Source organism: Pteronotus mesoamericanus, unplaced genomic scaffold (assembly GCF_021234165.1).
Source record: "Pteronotus mesoamericanus isolate MK-2021 breed Mesoamerican mustached bat unplaced genomic scaffold, CSHL_Meso_final contig_73, whole genome shotgun sequence".
Taxonomy (NCBI): domain Eukaryota; kingdom Metazoa; phylum Chordata; class Mammalia; order Chiroptera; family Mormoopidae; genus Pteronotus; species Pteronotus mesoamericanus.
The window spans coordinates 316,424-332,069 of NW_026555245.1; the positions used below are offsets into that span (position 1 = coordinate 316,424).

General features: G+C 53.4%; 3 protein-coding genes across 4 annotated transcripts; 2 read left to right on the forward strand and 1 right to left on the reverse strand.

Annotated features, from left to right (window-relative positions):
- Positions 1 to 2,789: 2,789 nt before the first annotated feature.
- LOC129078385 (uncharacterized) lies at positions 2,790 to 3,782 on the forward strand. The gene is made up of 4 exons (XM_054583225.1): positions 2,790 to 2,841; positions 3,146 to 3,213; positions 3,441 to 3,500; positions 3,626 to 3,782. Exons 2-4 carry the CDS (start codon positions 3,167 to 3,169, stop codon positions 3,780 to 3,782), a joined length of 264 nt encoding a protein of 87 aa, XP_054439200.1. The 5' UTR covers positions 2,790 to 2,841; positions 3,146 to 3,166.
- Positions 3,783 to 6,286: 2,504 nt separating this feature from the next.
- On the forward strand, positions 6,287 to 6,967 carry CCL27 (C-C motif chemokine ligand 27). The gene is made up of 3 exons (XM_054583297.1): positions 6,287 to 6,344; positions 6,489 to 6,621; positions 6,820 to 6,967. Exons 1-3 carry the CDS (start codon positions 6,287 to 6,289, stop codon positions 6,965 to 6,967), a joined length of 339 nt encoding a protein of 112 aa, XP_054439272.1.
- Positions 6,968 to 7,084: 117 nt separating this feature from the next.
- On the reverse strand, positions 7,085 to 15,406 carry IL11RA (interleukin 11 receptor subunit alpha). 2 transcript variants are annotated; one of them, XM_054582893.1, is made up of 13 exons: positions 15,331 to 15,406; positions 12,236 to 12,335; positions 11,889 to 11,949; positions 10,960 to 11,126; positions 10,712 to 10,826; positions 10,527 to 10,559; positions 10,275 to 10,441; positions 9,564 to 9,727; positions 8,643 to 8,784; positions 8,183 to 8,302; positions 7,968 to 8,064; positions 7,644 to 7,726; positions 7,085 to 7,449 (listed from the first exon to the last, which is right to left on the reverse strand). In XM_054582893.1, exons 2-13 carry the CDS (start codon positions 12,333 to 12,335, stop codon positions 7,433 to 7,435), a joined length of 1,266 nt encoding a protein of 421 aa, XP_054438868.1. In that variant the 5' UTR covers positions 15,331 to 15,406; the 3' UTR covers positions 7,085 to 7,432. The 2 variants fall into 2 exon arrangements, with proteins under 2 accessions (XP_054438868.1, XP_054438869.1); XM_054582894.1 differs by lacking the exon at positions 15,331 to 15,406 and adding an exon at positions 15,225 to 15,242.
- Positions 15,407 to 15,646: the final 240 nt, after the last annotated feature.

Consider the following 15,646-nt stretch of genomic DNA (forward strand, 5'->3'; position numbering starts at 1 on the left):
CCCCACCATAAGTCATCTCATCCCTTAGCATAAACTCAGGTGTGACTCAAGGGGCTCATAAACAATACAGACACTCCTATTACTTGGGAAATTCCAAAGATTTAGATTCTCCCTCTCAGAAACCAGGGACAAAGGCTAGTCAAATTTTTTATTATATAACATAAGGGAAGAAATTTCTGGACATAAAGAATGAAAGCTTCAGGGGGCCATATAGAGGCAACAACTACAGTTTCACATACACGCACACACTCACAGGACCAGCATGGACTCCCTCACCCGCATTATCACTCTTCCACTCACTCTCCCCAATCCAGCCTCACAGTCTCACCATCTCACACAGGCTCCACACAAGCAGGAAGACTCCTGCAACCCATACACTCGCTGCTTCCAAAGATTCTGCACATTTGTCCATCTCTATCCATCCTCCATGGCCTCCTGCAGAGCACTGTTCCTCTCCTCCGCATACTGATTTCTTAGTCTCCCCTGGAAAAGATAAGAGGTAAAATGGTAAGATAAGGGGCAGAGCAGGGATCTGGGAGTCTGTGAAGGGTACTCTGAGTTCAAGTCAACACCCAGGTCCAAGTGTGCTATGAACCTAAGAGTATACGTGTACCAAATGGGTATGCCCTTGTGATTGTATCTCTGTGTACGGTGGGTATACCTGTGCATCCTGTGTATTCCTATACAATTTATACATGGGTTTGTGTGGTGTGGGCATATCTCTGTCCTATGTGTATACCTGTGTGACAGAGATGTGCCCATTCCCCAGGTATTCCTATGTGTGTCAGTGCCTAGATGGGTTCAGGGGTCTCTGGCTGTCTTTCTCACTAGAGGCTCTGTCTCCTCTAGCCTGGTTTCCAGAGGAAGAGAGGACAGTGCACATGGGTGGGGGAGAGACGAACACTTAATCTATGGCACTGGACACAGGTATCCTCAATTTAGCCAGGACTGTGAGCTTCATACCTTACAGTCCCTCAAGCCCAACAGTAACACCCACCCCGCCCCCAGCTCTGAGTGATGCCAACAACTCTGAGGACTGTCTCATAGTGAACCAACACCCAATTCCTGGGAACATTTTTGGTACCTTTTGTTCCTATCTCAAGGATGGCTTCAGGGTACTGTTGTCCTATAGGGGCAGTTGGAGAGTTTTCTCCTCTTCTTCTAATCACCTCTTTCATCATGCAGCCTATGCTCACCATCCTAGTTCCCTTCTCCTTGCTGAGCCCCCACCCACAAGGAAGCCCCTACCCACAAGGAAGCCCCTGAAACCAGTTCCTAGATGTGGTCCTCAGTTTCTACTACACACCCAGGCCTTCCAGGAAGCTGAGTTCCAGAGCTGCTCTATTCTCTAACTCTGACCTCTGACTCCAGGTTCATTGAGCTGAGGGGTCACCAGCTCTGCATACCCCTAGAGCAGCCCTGGGAGGACCACATCATCCAGAAACTGCAGAAGAACTCTGCCAAGGCAAGCCCAGCCTCCCCAACCCTGCTTCCTCCCTCTGAGTCCCTGGCTAAGAACCCAGCCCGTGAGCTTGTGTCTCCCTCCTCCTCCAGAACAAGTGCCACATCAGTTAGCCCATGACAGCTCCAGAAGGCCCTGTGTCTAAGTGAAGGAATGTGAATCACAGCTGTCCTGGGGAACCAGGAACCAGAAGAGAGAACCAGACCATCAGATCCTCTACAGCCAGAACTGACACAGCCTGGGCAGGGCCTGGAGTATCAATGTGAGTGTGAGCAAGGGGGAGCACAGCTTCTCCTTCACACCCAAACTGCAATGCTTCCAGTAAAGCTCAACTGACAGCCACAGATCTGTCACCTGCTTGTGGCCCAAGCAGGACAAGACAGGTATGAGAGGAAGAAAGAATGGGATGGAGGGAGAGAGTAGATACATCCATTCTGCACACTTCAGCTTGAGGAACTTTAACTTCACTCATTTCTGGTCACTTTCTCTCCTACAGTCCTGCCAGCAAGCTCCCTTCCTCCCTCCAAAGGTCAGTTGGGACAGTTATTTCCAACCTCCCACACTGAGCTAATTGCTCTTTGTGGGCTCCATCACAGAAGCATATACTGCTTCTAGCCAGTCTTCCAGATTTATCATAATGACCTAATTGTCTCTTTCAATTCCTCCATCTCCAACTCAGACAACAAGCCCTCTGAGGGCAGAAACTGTGCCTGTTTTCTTTACTACTGTATCCTCACACCCAGCACAGTGCCTTAATGTGGCAGACACTCAATAAATATTTGTTGACTCAATGATTGTAGGAACAAGAGTCACAAGTAGGTAGGTCACAGCTCAGAGAGGAAGGGCTGTGACCATTTGGCCTAAGTGACTTGGCCAACGCTGCTCAGCCAAGAAGTATTTTCATAGCTTGGCCTGTCTAGACTGGGCCCTCTTCCTCCTCAGCTCAGGGCCATACAAGTAGAATGGGGCAGACAAGAAAGGCAATCATCTGGGCAGAAGCTAAGGAGATTGAAAGGAGGAGAAAGAATTGGGGAAAACAACACTGGATAGCGTCCCAAAGCTCTTTTCTTACTATTACTGAGGTCTCCGTCTCCCAGGGTAGAACTCCAAAATCTGACTCCATCCTTATAAAAGAGGGTCATCTAAGTAATAAATCCCACCTTTACCCTCTAGTGACAGGCCCTGCCTCCATCTCCCAAGGACATTTTGACTCCGCCTTCTCTGAAGAAATGCTCTAACTCCGCCCCTTCCGGGTAATAGGCAAGCCCCACCCCTGGTCCGCGACGGAGTCCCTGTGACGTAACGGTAAGGGTCTGTTTCCGGGGTGGAGCCAGGGAGGGCGGAGTTTAGGCTGCGCCGACCCCTCAGCCCCCCTCCAGGTGACACGAGCCCCCGAAAATCCTCACCCGGGGCCCCAAATATCCCAGCCCCATGACCGCAAAGCCTTTCGCCCTGACCCCCTAAATGCCTCAGGCTCCTGCGGTAACTGGCCCCCTAATTCCTTAACGCCTAACGACTCCAAAATCTTCAATCTCACCCCACCCCGATGTGGCAATTTAGTCTTCCCGGGAGCACCTGCCTCAGGTTACCTGAGAACAAGTCAGACTGATCCTGAGAATGACACAGAAGGGGACCGGGGGTTGGGGGTTGGGAAGTCCTTGATCCCATCATTTCGCTCCCCAGGAGACGTTCGGAGCCCGGGACATGTCGGGATTGAGGAGATACGAGGTGGCGCTGGAGGCGGAGGAGGAGTGAGTGGAGGCGGGGTTGTGCGGAGGAGGAACCTAGCGGCTCCAGGGTGGGGGCGGGGCATGAATTGTCTGGGAGCGGGAGGAGTGGGAGGGGTGGAGCCCCTAAAGGGGCGTGGGCTGTAAAGGGGACCGCCTCTAGGGGGCGGGGCGGGGCCTTGGAGAGCTGTCCAAGGAGGCTGCGGGGTCAGCCTCGCCCCGCCCGGCCCGGCTCTGCCTTCTCTCTGCAGGATCTACTGGGGCTGCTTCTACTTTTTCCCTTGGCTACGCATGTGGCGGAGGGAGCGGAGGTGAGGGGGCTGCGATACCGCGGACCCTCCTGGGGCAGGGACGAGGCTCAGTCTCGGAGGACAGGAGGGGGGTGGAATCCGGGAGGCCCCGCCCAGCCTCATGCCAGTGTCGGGTCGCCCCACAGCTCAGCACACCCCCGGGAGCAGAAGCTGGAGCCTCTGCGGGGCCTGATGAGCTGTCTGTCAAGCGGCCTGGGCCCTGTTCCCCAGCGCTCGGGTCGCGGCCTCCCCCGCCGCACACCTGCCACCACTGCCCAGCCAGCCGGTACATTAAAGATTTAAACTGAAGCCACTGTGCTTCCCTCCTGACTCTGCCGCCGCTGCTGCCATTTGAGCTGGGAGCCCTTCTCCTTGCCGGCTGTATCCTTAACTGACAGGGCCTCTATTCTCAATAGGGTGCCTTTCCATGTGTCCAGGTTGTGACTTGGGACTGTTGAGGTCTTTCCCTATAATTAATACCCCAACTTCCAGCTTCTCCAGTCTGATCCCAAGTTTAAAGATACAGTATCAACCCTCCCAAGAGTTCTTGCTACCTCCCTAGAAGAACCCAAGGCCACTGTTCCCTGTCATCCCTTTCTGTCTTGTCACCCAGTCGACCCACTATCTTCTAAAGTGCTCAGGGCCAGGGACTCCAGTGAGCCTACTTTGAGTTAGGGACAGGTTGCAGAACCAAAAAGAGCACCAAAGGATTAAGTTAAATAGTCCAGTTTGTGGACTGGGAGCAAAGCTAACTTTCAGTGTGGGGCTGCCCCTGCCACAGCAGGTTGTAGCTGAGGAGACTTGGCCCTATCTGTGGAGAAGCCAAAGGGGAGAGATGGGTACGTACCCGGAAAAATGCATTTCTTGCCTTCTCAGGTCTCTGGACTGGCTGGTCTGGGAGAGACCACAGTGTGTGTGGCAGACAGACAGCTGATGGAGATCTGTGACAAGACAATGGCACCTCAATTTCTTCACCCAAACTCTGGGGCACAAGTCCAGACTGGAGGGTGGGAGAGAAACCCTAAGGGCTCTGGTACTAGAAGTCCACGATGTCTCTGGGTTGTGGCCACCTTCAAAAATGGATCCAGGGTCTTGAGCCATTTATCACAATGTCTACATCAAGACTCCTATCAAAAATGGAATACCCTGTCCGGCCCTGGGCCTATACCTTACCAGGAAATTGTCATAATTCCTGAGTATCCACAAGTCAAACTCCAGGGAAGGGCCTTCAAGCCTCACCCTGGACAGGAAGGAGAAGCTCCAGTTGTTCAGCCTGAGAGATGGACTAGTTTTTAGTCTTGGAACTGATGGTCCCTCCTGATTGTTACAGCAGTCCTGCAGTAGAACAAGATGCCCAGCCAAGGTGTCCCTATCTCAAGAGAAGTCCTGACCCATAGAAGGTAGCACAATGGAAAAAGCTGCAGAGGCACCCCTGCAACAACCAGATAAGAACTTGATTCCTGGGTTATGACTCAGTTTACATTTCAAACACAGGACTTGAGAGTTGAAATCCCCAGACTAGGAGTGGGAAATTCTTCAAGGTGTCAGGGGCACTAAATTAAGCAGCTTGTCCCTGCCCTAGGCAGTTCCTAGCTTCCTGAAAATAACAGGAGGAGGAGCTCTGCAATGGGGCAGGGCAAGTAAGAGGAAGAGGGGAGTGAGGGCTGGGTTGGGATTAGGAGAGAATGGACAGGATGTAGATGGGAGGTTGGGGCTTTAGCAAGAAGATGCAGTGCAGAGGGTGTAGGGGTTGTTGATAGGTATTTCTGAACCTGAGTGGGGAAGGGGAATGTTCCTCCAGGCCCACAGGGGAGAAAGACTGGAATTTAAATAGAACAAAAGAGAAGTAATAGAACTCTTGAATCTGATGTCTCAATAAACCAGGGGCTGCACCTGAAAACCCCAGACCCCTTTTAGCAAGAGGCTGGCATTTCTGGGACAGGACAGGCAACAACCAAGATTTGTTGGTTCTTTTTATCTGTTTGATAGCAGCAACCTTACACCATAGAACTTTATCTTCCTTCATCTGCCCTCCCTACCCACCCCACCCCTCCTCCCTGACTCATCTTCCTAGGGAGAGCAGCCCCTACCTCAACATCTCTAAGATACCCCCAATACCACCAAAAAGGGCCTTCCCCAGCTTCTCTGAATGTGAACAGCCCCAGGCAAGACTGCTTCAGCCAGAAGTCCCTGCTTAGGGACCCATTCCCATCAGTTTTTCCTGATGAGATACGCAGGCTAGGGCAGGAAGTGGGGAGGGGAAAATGAAAGCAAGTTGATGCTGCCTTGCCCCCTGCTCCACCCAACCTACAACACCCCTGTCAGAATTTGTGTATGCTAATATGATTGGAATATTGTGAAAACAACTGTGCAGGAGTGAGACTTGATTATAACGGGGGCTGTATGATTGTCTATGGTTGTCTGACCATGTGAGGGTGATCAAGTGATTGAGGTGTGACTGTAAAGGTGTAGTTATGGGTACATGAGTATGAATGTCCATCACTGGATGCCACTGAGGATCCTTGGCTGCCCTTAGGTACATCAGTCACTGTACCTTCAGGCCCCATACCATGCACTATCCCTCTCCCCCAGCTTCTCTGCTCAGGGCTTAGGAGTCCATGGGAAATGGCAGTCCCAAAAGAGGAAGGGGCCTGTGGCACAGGTGTCTGTGGCGGCTGGGGCCCAGGAGTATCACAGGATGGGCAATACATCTTCACCTGCTTCTGACTCACCTGGTGCCCCAGGTAAAAGGCACCCAGATAAAAGGTAGGGAGAAAGGAGAAAAGGAAGTATCCAGGCTGAACAGCATGAAAGGGCCCTCATCCAACATCAGCCTCCTCCTTCTGACCCCAGACCCTGCAGCAGGTGAGTGCTTGGGGGTCTAGAGGACCAGGGATCTGGGTTAATGGAATGGAGGCAAAAGGGGCCCAGGAAGTCCAGCTTCCAGCTCTCTGATGGAGAGGTTCTCGGTCTGGAACCGTTTGAACATGTGGCCCCATTATTCACTAGCAGTGCTACCACCATCCAGCACTACCTGCTGTACTCAGCCCTACCGACAGCTACTCTCAAACAGGCTGCTGAAAAAGGTCTCCCAGGTGGAACTGCAGGAGGCTGATGGAGACTGTCAACTCCAGGCTTATGTGTGAGATCTGACCCTGCCCCTGATACAGAACTATGACTCTGACCTCAGTTCCAATCCCTGATGCAGATTCCACCTCCAGCCCCAAACTTATCAGTTCTAATGCCAACTCAGGTTGTCATCTAGCCTCTGCCTCTAATCCTGGGACCCTAACCTAAATCTCCAAACTATGACCATGGCTTTGGACCTTTCCTTTCCCAGACTTCACTTGGCTCGGCATACAGCCTGCATCCACCCACTGAACCGCAGCCTGGCTCGCTGGTTTGAGCGCCAAAGGAGGAGGCTCCAGGAGACTCTGCCCAACCTGAAATTTAGGCTGATAGGGAAAATGGGCCAGGACCCCCAATAGCCAAAATAATAAAGCAGTATTGAACAACGGTCTTTGGTTGTAGTCTCCAAATTCTATGCATTGTCCTGTGAGCCCTGAGTCTGACGCTGGGAGACATATCAATAAACAAAAGACCCTCCTCATTCTCTTTATTCACACCACAACCCCCACCAGGGGCAAGGCTAAGAGCCAAGAACCCACACACACTCCCCAGGTACGTACATACATACACACATACATCCATACAGAGAACACATGTCCCCTGCTTCACATACACATGAGCACAGATATACACATCTACACACAATCCGCTGGTGAACTGGCAAGTTTGGAACACAGTCTCATAGAAATGGGCTCCAAAAAAACTTCAGCTGAAACACCTCCCCCAATGAGGCTCCATTGTCCTGCCTGGGTTCTATCTGTCCGTCCATCCACACCGGCAAGACAGAATTACAGGTGAAATCAGCTGAAGCCTCCCTGGGTCCTCTACAGGTTTGGAGCTCCTAGAAAAAGCAGAAGGCAAATCAAAGGAGATTACAGGACTGGCTCTTGGCCTAGATACCCTGCGTACGAGGGAGTAGACCCAGCTCTGAAGCCCCAGTACCCTTAGGATGACTGGGGCCTTTGGCTCGTAATCCAGACACCCAAGATGAGAGTGCACATCTCCAAGTTCAAACCTCCTGGAGGTCCTACTCACCTGGAAGCTTGTCCACTGGAATCATTGGGGCCAAGAACCCAGGCTTTTGGGGTCCATCCTTCCCATCTGGTCTCAGCCTCAGCCTGGAGCAAAAAGGAAGCTGTTTTCCTGATAATGTGGGGCATCTCAGTCTTCGCCAAAAGCATTTATTAGTAAAGGGTCAGGAGAGGAATCTGAGAATCTTGAAGTTGAGGGGAAGAGGGAAAGTAGTTCCAGAATCAGATATGTTCAGTGGGAAGTCATAATGGGTGGGAAAGGATGTGGTCTATGGTTATCAGTGCCTATGTGGGATCAGAGACTGAGGCACCAATGACAGTCACTTACCAGAGAGCCAGTGCCAGGGCCCCAGCTGCCAGTCCCAGGAGAGAGAAGATTCCCAAAGATGCTATGACAGCCACCTGCTCCAGGGGGTCCCTATGGACTGGGGGGGGTGGGGGAGGCACATGCCACTGTGAGAATGAGCCTGACCAATCTTAGTGCCCCCTTCTCTCTGAGACTTTCCCATCCTCTCCCACCTTTGCCCATCTACCCCAGCTCACCAAGTGGCTGTGGATCTGGCAAGAGGGAGGGCCTTGGGGGAGCAGGACTGTCTGCCTGAGGCTCCTCCTCCAACTGTGTGTGTGGCTGACTCTCAGCTGGTATCTCCTTTGGTAGAGGCCCTGAAGAGAGGCAAGGCCTGAGGAGAATTGTCCACATGGGGAAGGGGCAGAGGGCCAAGGCCTGTCTGGCAAAGCCAGGGCCTGGATTGGACACAGAGGCACTAGAAAGTGGTGCCTGAAAGGGCAGGGCCAGCTTCTGGGGATGTAGCAGGGTGGAGACTGAGGGGCAGGGCTTAAGCTAGGACAGGGCTGCGGGCATCCAAGGATAAAGCCTGGGATGGCAATTGGCATGGCTGTGTGGGTGGGGCATGTGCCACACAGCCCTGTTTGTGCTATCCTGTCCAGCTGATAAATGCTGAGGGATGGGGCCTCTGCCCTTCCCCTTAGCTCTGTCTCTCACCAGTGCTCGGAGTGCCCCAGGCCTCAGGACTCCAGGCGCTCCAGGTGCCAGCATCCAGAAAGTCCCGGGCACTGACCCGCACAGCATGGGGCAGCCCAGCCACAGCATCTGTGATCACCTCCTCCAATCCAGCCGGCTCCACCTGAGAGTGAAGATGTTTCATCACCATCACTGAGTTATGCAAGTTGTAAATGCTGAACCTACCTGTCCCCCAGCTCCAGTCTGCAAAAAGCACCCCTTCCTCCCTATCCTGTCCCTGTCAGCCTGGTAGAGCCACCAGGGCCTCAGGTAGGGTAACTGGTAGTTACGTAGAGAGGCTGTGCTATCAGGCTGCCTGGGGTCAAATCTTACTGGGTAACCTTTGGGCTTCTCTATGCCTCAGTTTCTTCTTTTGTAAAATAGAGGTGAAAACATCTAAATGAGATAATGCATGTACAATGCATAGCTCAGTGCCTGGTATGCAGACAGCACTCAGTAAATACTGATTATTATCTGAGGCAGCCACTCCCCAGATGTGATTCAGCCCAGTGGTGGGAATTCAATATTACCTTTATCTGGGTATGAGTGTTTTGTATCTGGGTATATGAGGATGTGCCTCTGAGTGAAAGACACTTCTTTTCCAATTTTAGTATATGTGCTGCTCAAGCAAGCATGACACTTCTTTTCCTAGAAAAGTCACTTGTAAAAAAACCACTGCTGCCTTCCCACAGATAGGCTTACATCAGAATGACAGCCCCACAGAGCACAGGCTTAGTCTGTTGGTCCATGCTGTAATCCCCGCACCCAGGGAGAACCCTCGCTATGGGGAGGTGACAAGGCTTCAGTGATCTGACAGTGCCAGAAATCCATGCAGAATACCCAGGAACATGAAACCAGAGACAGGACCCACAGCTCCAAACGGGGACACCCTCCAGGCCTCACCGTAGACCAGGCGGGATGCTGCACTGGACGGTACTGCAGCCGGAACTTGAGCAAGAAGTGGGGCTGGCGGGGCCAGGACGCAGGGTACATCCAGCTGGCACGCAGGCGGCGGGGGTAGCCAGGTACTGGCTCTACCCGTAGCCCCTGGGGTGGGTCAGGACGCACTGAGGGTGGTGGAGACACAAAGTCAGGGTTCAGGACCTGCCTGTCATCCTTACTATAAAATAAGCTGAGATCCAGGGACAGGTTTTTGGAAAGTCTGCCTAGTGGATTAAAGAATGATTCTGATTTCTTTCCAAGGAAGATGAGTTAGCCCAAATTGGAGCCACAGCTTTAGATCCCCCATCCCATGTACAGATCAAGAGGAAGGAGGGGCCAATATTGGCTTCCACTGGACAGAGAAGACTAGAGATATGGCTGCCTTCAGTACAGGGCCTATAAGCAGAGAGGCAGCTCTGGGGCTAGGCAGCCAGGTGGGGAGCGGGTAGTAGCAGCAGCTTCTAGAGGCTGAGGTAACCCTGCCTCCTGGGCTCTGATCTCTTTGGCTTCTTAGTCTCCACAGTGGTCATCTGTGCACTGAAAGAGGGGTCTACGTTGGGAGGGAACTGTCTGGGCGCTCTGGGGAGTTCGGTGTTGTGATATCTGTACTCTGGAGTCTGTCTAGAGTCTCTGCAATGGGGATTTGGGGGAACTCTAGGGGCGTGTACTCACAGATGCTCTGCAAGCTCACATCCAGGAGGCGTGTGCTGGCCCCCAGGGGGTTCACCTCAGTCACATTGATCCGGTACTGGCTCCAGAACTCTGCCCCGTGGACCACACAGCATGCAGCCCCCGGGGGGTCCTGTAGGCATGGCCAAGGCCCTGGAGATGAACTCATCCTAGGAGAGAGGATGTAGTCTTAGGCTTTGGAAATGCTCTATGTGGCATTCAGCTAAAGCCCCCAGCCTCTCCCTCATGTCCTACCTCTGGCCATCAGCTCCTGGCACTGTCTTCTTCCTGGTAGGGAGGGAGCCATCTGAGGTCAGAAAGGAAAAAAGCGTCCTCCCTCTCTTTAAGGACTTCTTCAGGACCTTCCTCCCAGCCTCCTACAACCATACTGTGCCAGCACACCCAAATGTATAGACCTACACACCCCATCATGCACACACCTGTAGGAAGTGAGGTAGCGGGTGGGTAAACCGCTGACCTGGCTGGGACTCCAAGTGCAGGAGAAGTTCTCATAGTCAGCTGCTCGGCAGGAGACAACAGGGCGGGCTGGGGGGTCTAGAGGCAGAGGGTACAGCTGGAGAGTGAGAAGTCCCCAGTCTTCCCATTTCAGAGTGCTTACTCAGGACCTTAATTCCCTCAGGAGCCCCATGTCTCATCATTGCCAACCAATACTCCGTCCCCGACTCACAGCCCAGCTGCAGGGTCACCATGCGAAGTGCACCATCCGGGGTCTGGCAGATGTAGGTGCCCTCATCAGTGCTGTCTGCCCGGGCTAGGACCAGTTCATGCCCCAGCCCAGAGTCAGGTCCTTGGAGCAGCCTTGTCTCCCCATCCCGAAACCAAGACACGGGGGACCTGGGGTGAGACAAAGTGATGACAGACAGAGGGGCGGTTTGAAGCGTTAAGGCAGACCACACCACAGCTCTCCACTGGCTTCTCACTGCATTTGCAACAGAACCCAAACTGCTTTTGCTGACTCACAAAGCCCCTAGTGATTTCCCCCTTGCCGTCCATTCCTTCTTCATCTCCTCCCTCCCTCCCTTCACCTACTGCATTCCTACCCTGTCCAGTTAGTCTTTTTTCTGTTTAACAGTGTTGAGGTCATTTCTATTGAGGGCATTTGCACTGACCTTTGTCAGAAATGTTTATATCTCAACCTGTACCTGCCCGCCTCCTTCCTGACCTTCACAAATCAGCTTCAATATTCCTTCCTCAGAGTGGCCTTTCCTGATTACCAATAAAAAGGAGCCACTCAGCTATCATCTCCCAGGGCATTCTCTTTTGATTTTCTGCCCTGCAGGGATTACTACCTGGCAAGGTTCTTATTTCCTAATTGTCTGTCTGCCCCATTAGGATGTAAGCTCTTCGAGAGCCAACATCGTGCCTAACTTGTGCACTGCTGTATCCTGGGGCCTAGAATAGAACAGGCACTTAGCAGTTGCTCAGTCCATGTTGGTTGAGATTTTCTGTTGAATAAAGATGGTTTGAGGATTAGGACAGATAGAGAGGTGAGGATTACAGGCACAGGGGGCAAGGATAGGAGGGAGGGATATGAGGACCAGGCAGGGTCAGGAAAGGGTCATGAGTGTCATCCCAACAGGCAGGCGGGGCACTTACCCAGCAGTCACTCCAGGGCAACAGAGCGTCATGGACCTTCCAGGCTGCCCATACTGGACCCCTGTAGAGGGCACTTCTGAGGGCAGGTTCTTCCTTTCCCTCTCCCCAAAACCCCACCTTGTAAGAGTGACGGGGTAAGGAGCAGACTTTTAAGCCCTGGTTAGACTCATTGGGTCAGAGTATCATGTTATAATCTGAAGACAGAGATCAGAGCACAGCGTAGAGGGGATGTTGCCAGGTTGAATTCAGAGGTCGGGAGAGGGTTGTCACAGTTAGATATGGGGTGGGGGCCACAGGAGGGTAGCAAGTCATAAGTTAGAGTTAGGGTCATACATCAGGGTTCTCACCTGGGGGGCCCCAGGCCTGGGGGCAGGAGGAGGAGGCAGACACCAGGGCTGTAGCCACAGTCACTAGGACCCTACTCAGCCCTGAGCAGCTGCTGCTCATCTGTGGGAAGAGAGGCATTTTTAGCAATCCCCCATCCCCAAAATGGGAGGCTAAAGCCTGCCTCCTTCTCTTCCAAACTGGGGCCCTCTAGGAGGGAAACTGAGGTACCAAGTGGGGTAAGAATATCAGAAATCACTGGGGGAGGTTATCTAAGTTCCCTGTTTCCACTACACACCCCCATGCTGTGTGCACACATGTGCACACACATATATACACATACACACGCAGGGTGCTATGCGCACGCATGCACATAAATACACGCACTCTCGCACTCTCCATCTCAGCCCTGGGCTTAGGGCCCAGAACAAAAGCCGGAGGCGACAGGCTGTGCCAACACCACCCCCCTGCACCACCCTTGGCGCCCACCCCTGGCATCAAGTGCCAGCATCGGCTCAGTCATTCCTATTAACTCCTCCAATTCAGCTGTTAGGAATCCTGGTGTCCACCTGGCCCAGTGCTAATCATTGCCTCCGACTGACCTGAGGCAGCCCTCATCACCCTGGAGCTGTCATGGCGGGTCTAAGCCCACGGTGTACTCCTGCCATGGGGCCTAGCTCGGCTCTGGCTGCCAAGCCTCTTCTCGCCTGGGCCTGCCTGTCTCTTTGCTCCCTGGGCCACACATCTGGGCCGACACTGGAGTCTTGTTGGTCTCAAGCCTATGAGGCTGGATGGGACTAGGGTGCAGGCTGAGGCTGTAGAGTTAAGCAGATCCAGATGCCCTGGCTGCTGCCAGAGGCTAGGGGCAGGCGGGGAGCCAGCAGATGGAGACAGGGTGGCGGGGAAAGGAGAGGAGGGTGAGAGGAGCTGGGAGCCTGCAGGGACAGGGGCCTGGGGTGGGGTCCACAGGACCAGGAGATGCTCAGAGATCAAGACTGGGAGGTGGCAGGGGTTCAGCGAGGTGAAGGCTGAGCTGGGGCAGCAGGAACTCAGGAAAACAGAGGAAGTAACCAACTATGTGTGTATGGGGTTTGGAGGGGGCTAAGAGAGTGCTAGGGGAGCAAGATTCTGGATGGAGGAAAGCAGGAGAAGGAAGGCAGTGGGGAAGTGGCATGGGGACAGGAGAAGAGGCAGATGGAGACAGGGCCCAGGGGGAGGGCTTCAGAAGAGGAAGAGTAAGTACAGACCCCTACCAAGTAGAGGAGAACAGGGGTCTCTGTATCTGTGAGTCTGTCTGAATGTCTAGTGGCTCTCCCCTGGTCCCCGGCCCATCCACGTTTACCCTGCTCGGCCCCACCCTACCTCGGTGATCCCAGTGGCTAAGTGTCCATGGCCTCCAAGACTTCCTCCCACCAGCTACAGCACCCGTCTCTGCTCCACAGTTCTGAGACCCCAGAATCATCCCCTCCTCCCCCTTCCTGCCCCCGCCCCTCTGAGCCCTGGAGCTCAGCCACTCATAGCCAAGCCCCCTCCTCCCTCCTTCTTCCTCCCCATCCCTACTCCTCCCTCCTCCCCTCCCACCCTCCTCCCACCCAAGGCTCTGGGAAGGGAAGAGGCCTCCCCCCAGTCTGGAAAGGAAGCCACAGGCACAGCCAGGGCTGGCAAGAGGGAAAGAAGGGCTGCTTATGTCCTTATCAGTGATAGATTCCCTATGTTTTCACACAGCCAAACACAGCCAGTCATGGGTGGACTCACTAGGCATGGTCAACAAAAAGATTCTTCCCTTGAACAACAGGGACACAATCAAATGAAAATATCAGATACACACTCGTGCTCTCACTCTTCACTCCCCAGCAAAGATTTCCTTAGGGCACAGCTGGCTCTGTTCTGAGGGGATGGGAGGCCCCAGGTTGGGGGATATAAAGAAAAGCCAAACAGTCCAGTTTCCCCACCCCTGGATGTTCCAGCCATTTCTCACCTCCCCTCCACTCTTTGGGCCCCAACATCAGGAAATGCCTTTGGTCCCTTGGTGCCAGATATACAAGACCCACACTTACCCTCAGACACACACTCTCAGATACAGCCACTTGCAGTCACACCAGGATACTCGGATGGCCTCACTCGGGCCCAGACAATTACATTAACACATACCCATACACTCACACAATCACACACGCACTTAGCATGCCGCCTCTGGGATAGAGTCATAGCACTTCCTAAAAGCAACTCCTCGTGGTGGTTTAAGTCCTGTCTTTCAGGGAGCTCTTATCATGGTAGATCCCACATCTCAACACTGTTACTGGACAACAGGCAACCAAAACGACAAAGGTGAAGAGGGGAGTCCAGCACAGCAGTACAGAGAGACAGATGCAGGGAACCTGAAGGGCAGGACTGAAAAATGAATCCACATCTTTCTGGGGAGACAAAACTGTGAAGAGACACAGAGAGCCACACTCTAGGAAGACAGTAGTAGGGAGAGAAAAAGAAATATAAGGAAACTGAGTCAGACAGAAAAACAGAAAAGAAGAAGCGGTATCCCAGTGACAGGGATTCTTGAGCACAGAAAAGAGGGGAAGCCAAGTGGGTTGGGTCAGTCCCGTTGGCTATTGAAGTGGGTCCCCCAGATATAAACACAGCTCCACTCCCACACAATCTAACACTGAGGACACAGGACACACACATAGTACCAGTCTCTCTCTTGCTCTACTACTCCTAAAGTCACACATTGGTGTACACACACCCAGCCACCCACTCTCACACTGACAAAAACAATCTTAAACCCCACAAAGACCTTCCCAAAACATTCCCTGATGTGGTCACAGGCCCTCTCACACGCACAAACACTCAACCCTGTCTCTCACCAAAAAACGGCACATTGACAGATACACACATAATCCCTTGCACAGCCACATGCACAGTGACACACTTAGCACAGCAGCTAACAGATGCAACAAGTGACACAGTTGCAGAGCCTCACATAGACATCAGCTACGGCCTCACAGCCACACTCACACTGACAGTCCATCAGTCTTCTGAGCACTTCATCGTACTCTACCCTGGCGGGCCCTCTCCTGGCAAGGCTTCCCCGTGCACACCCACAGGCCCCACCAGGTCTCACCTTCCGCGGCCTCCGCCGCTGCCAGCGCCCTCCGCCCTTGCCCTCTGCCCCGGCCTCTACTCCCTCCAGCCCTGGGGCCCCGCCGTGGGGGTGGCTCCGCCCAGGCACCAATGGAAAGAGAGGGGTGAAATAAGGGGGAGGGGTGCGGCCCATTGGAGCCTCCAACTGCCAATCACCTCCTCCCCCACCTCTGCCGGACACTTCCTGTCCCGTCCGGGACTGAAGAGGCTGTTAGGGGACAGAGCCTGGGGCTGAATTCCTGAGTACTTGCCTGAAGGCCTGTCCTCCTGGAACAGCAGGACTGGAATCTCTCAGG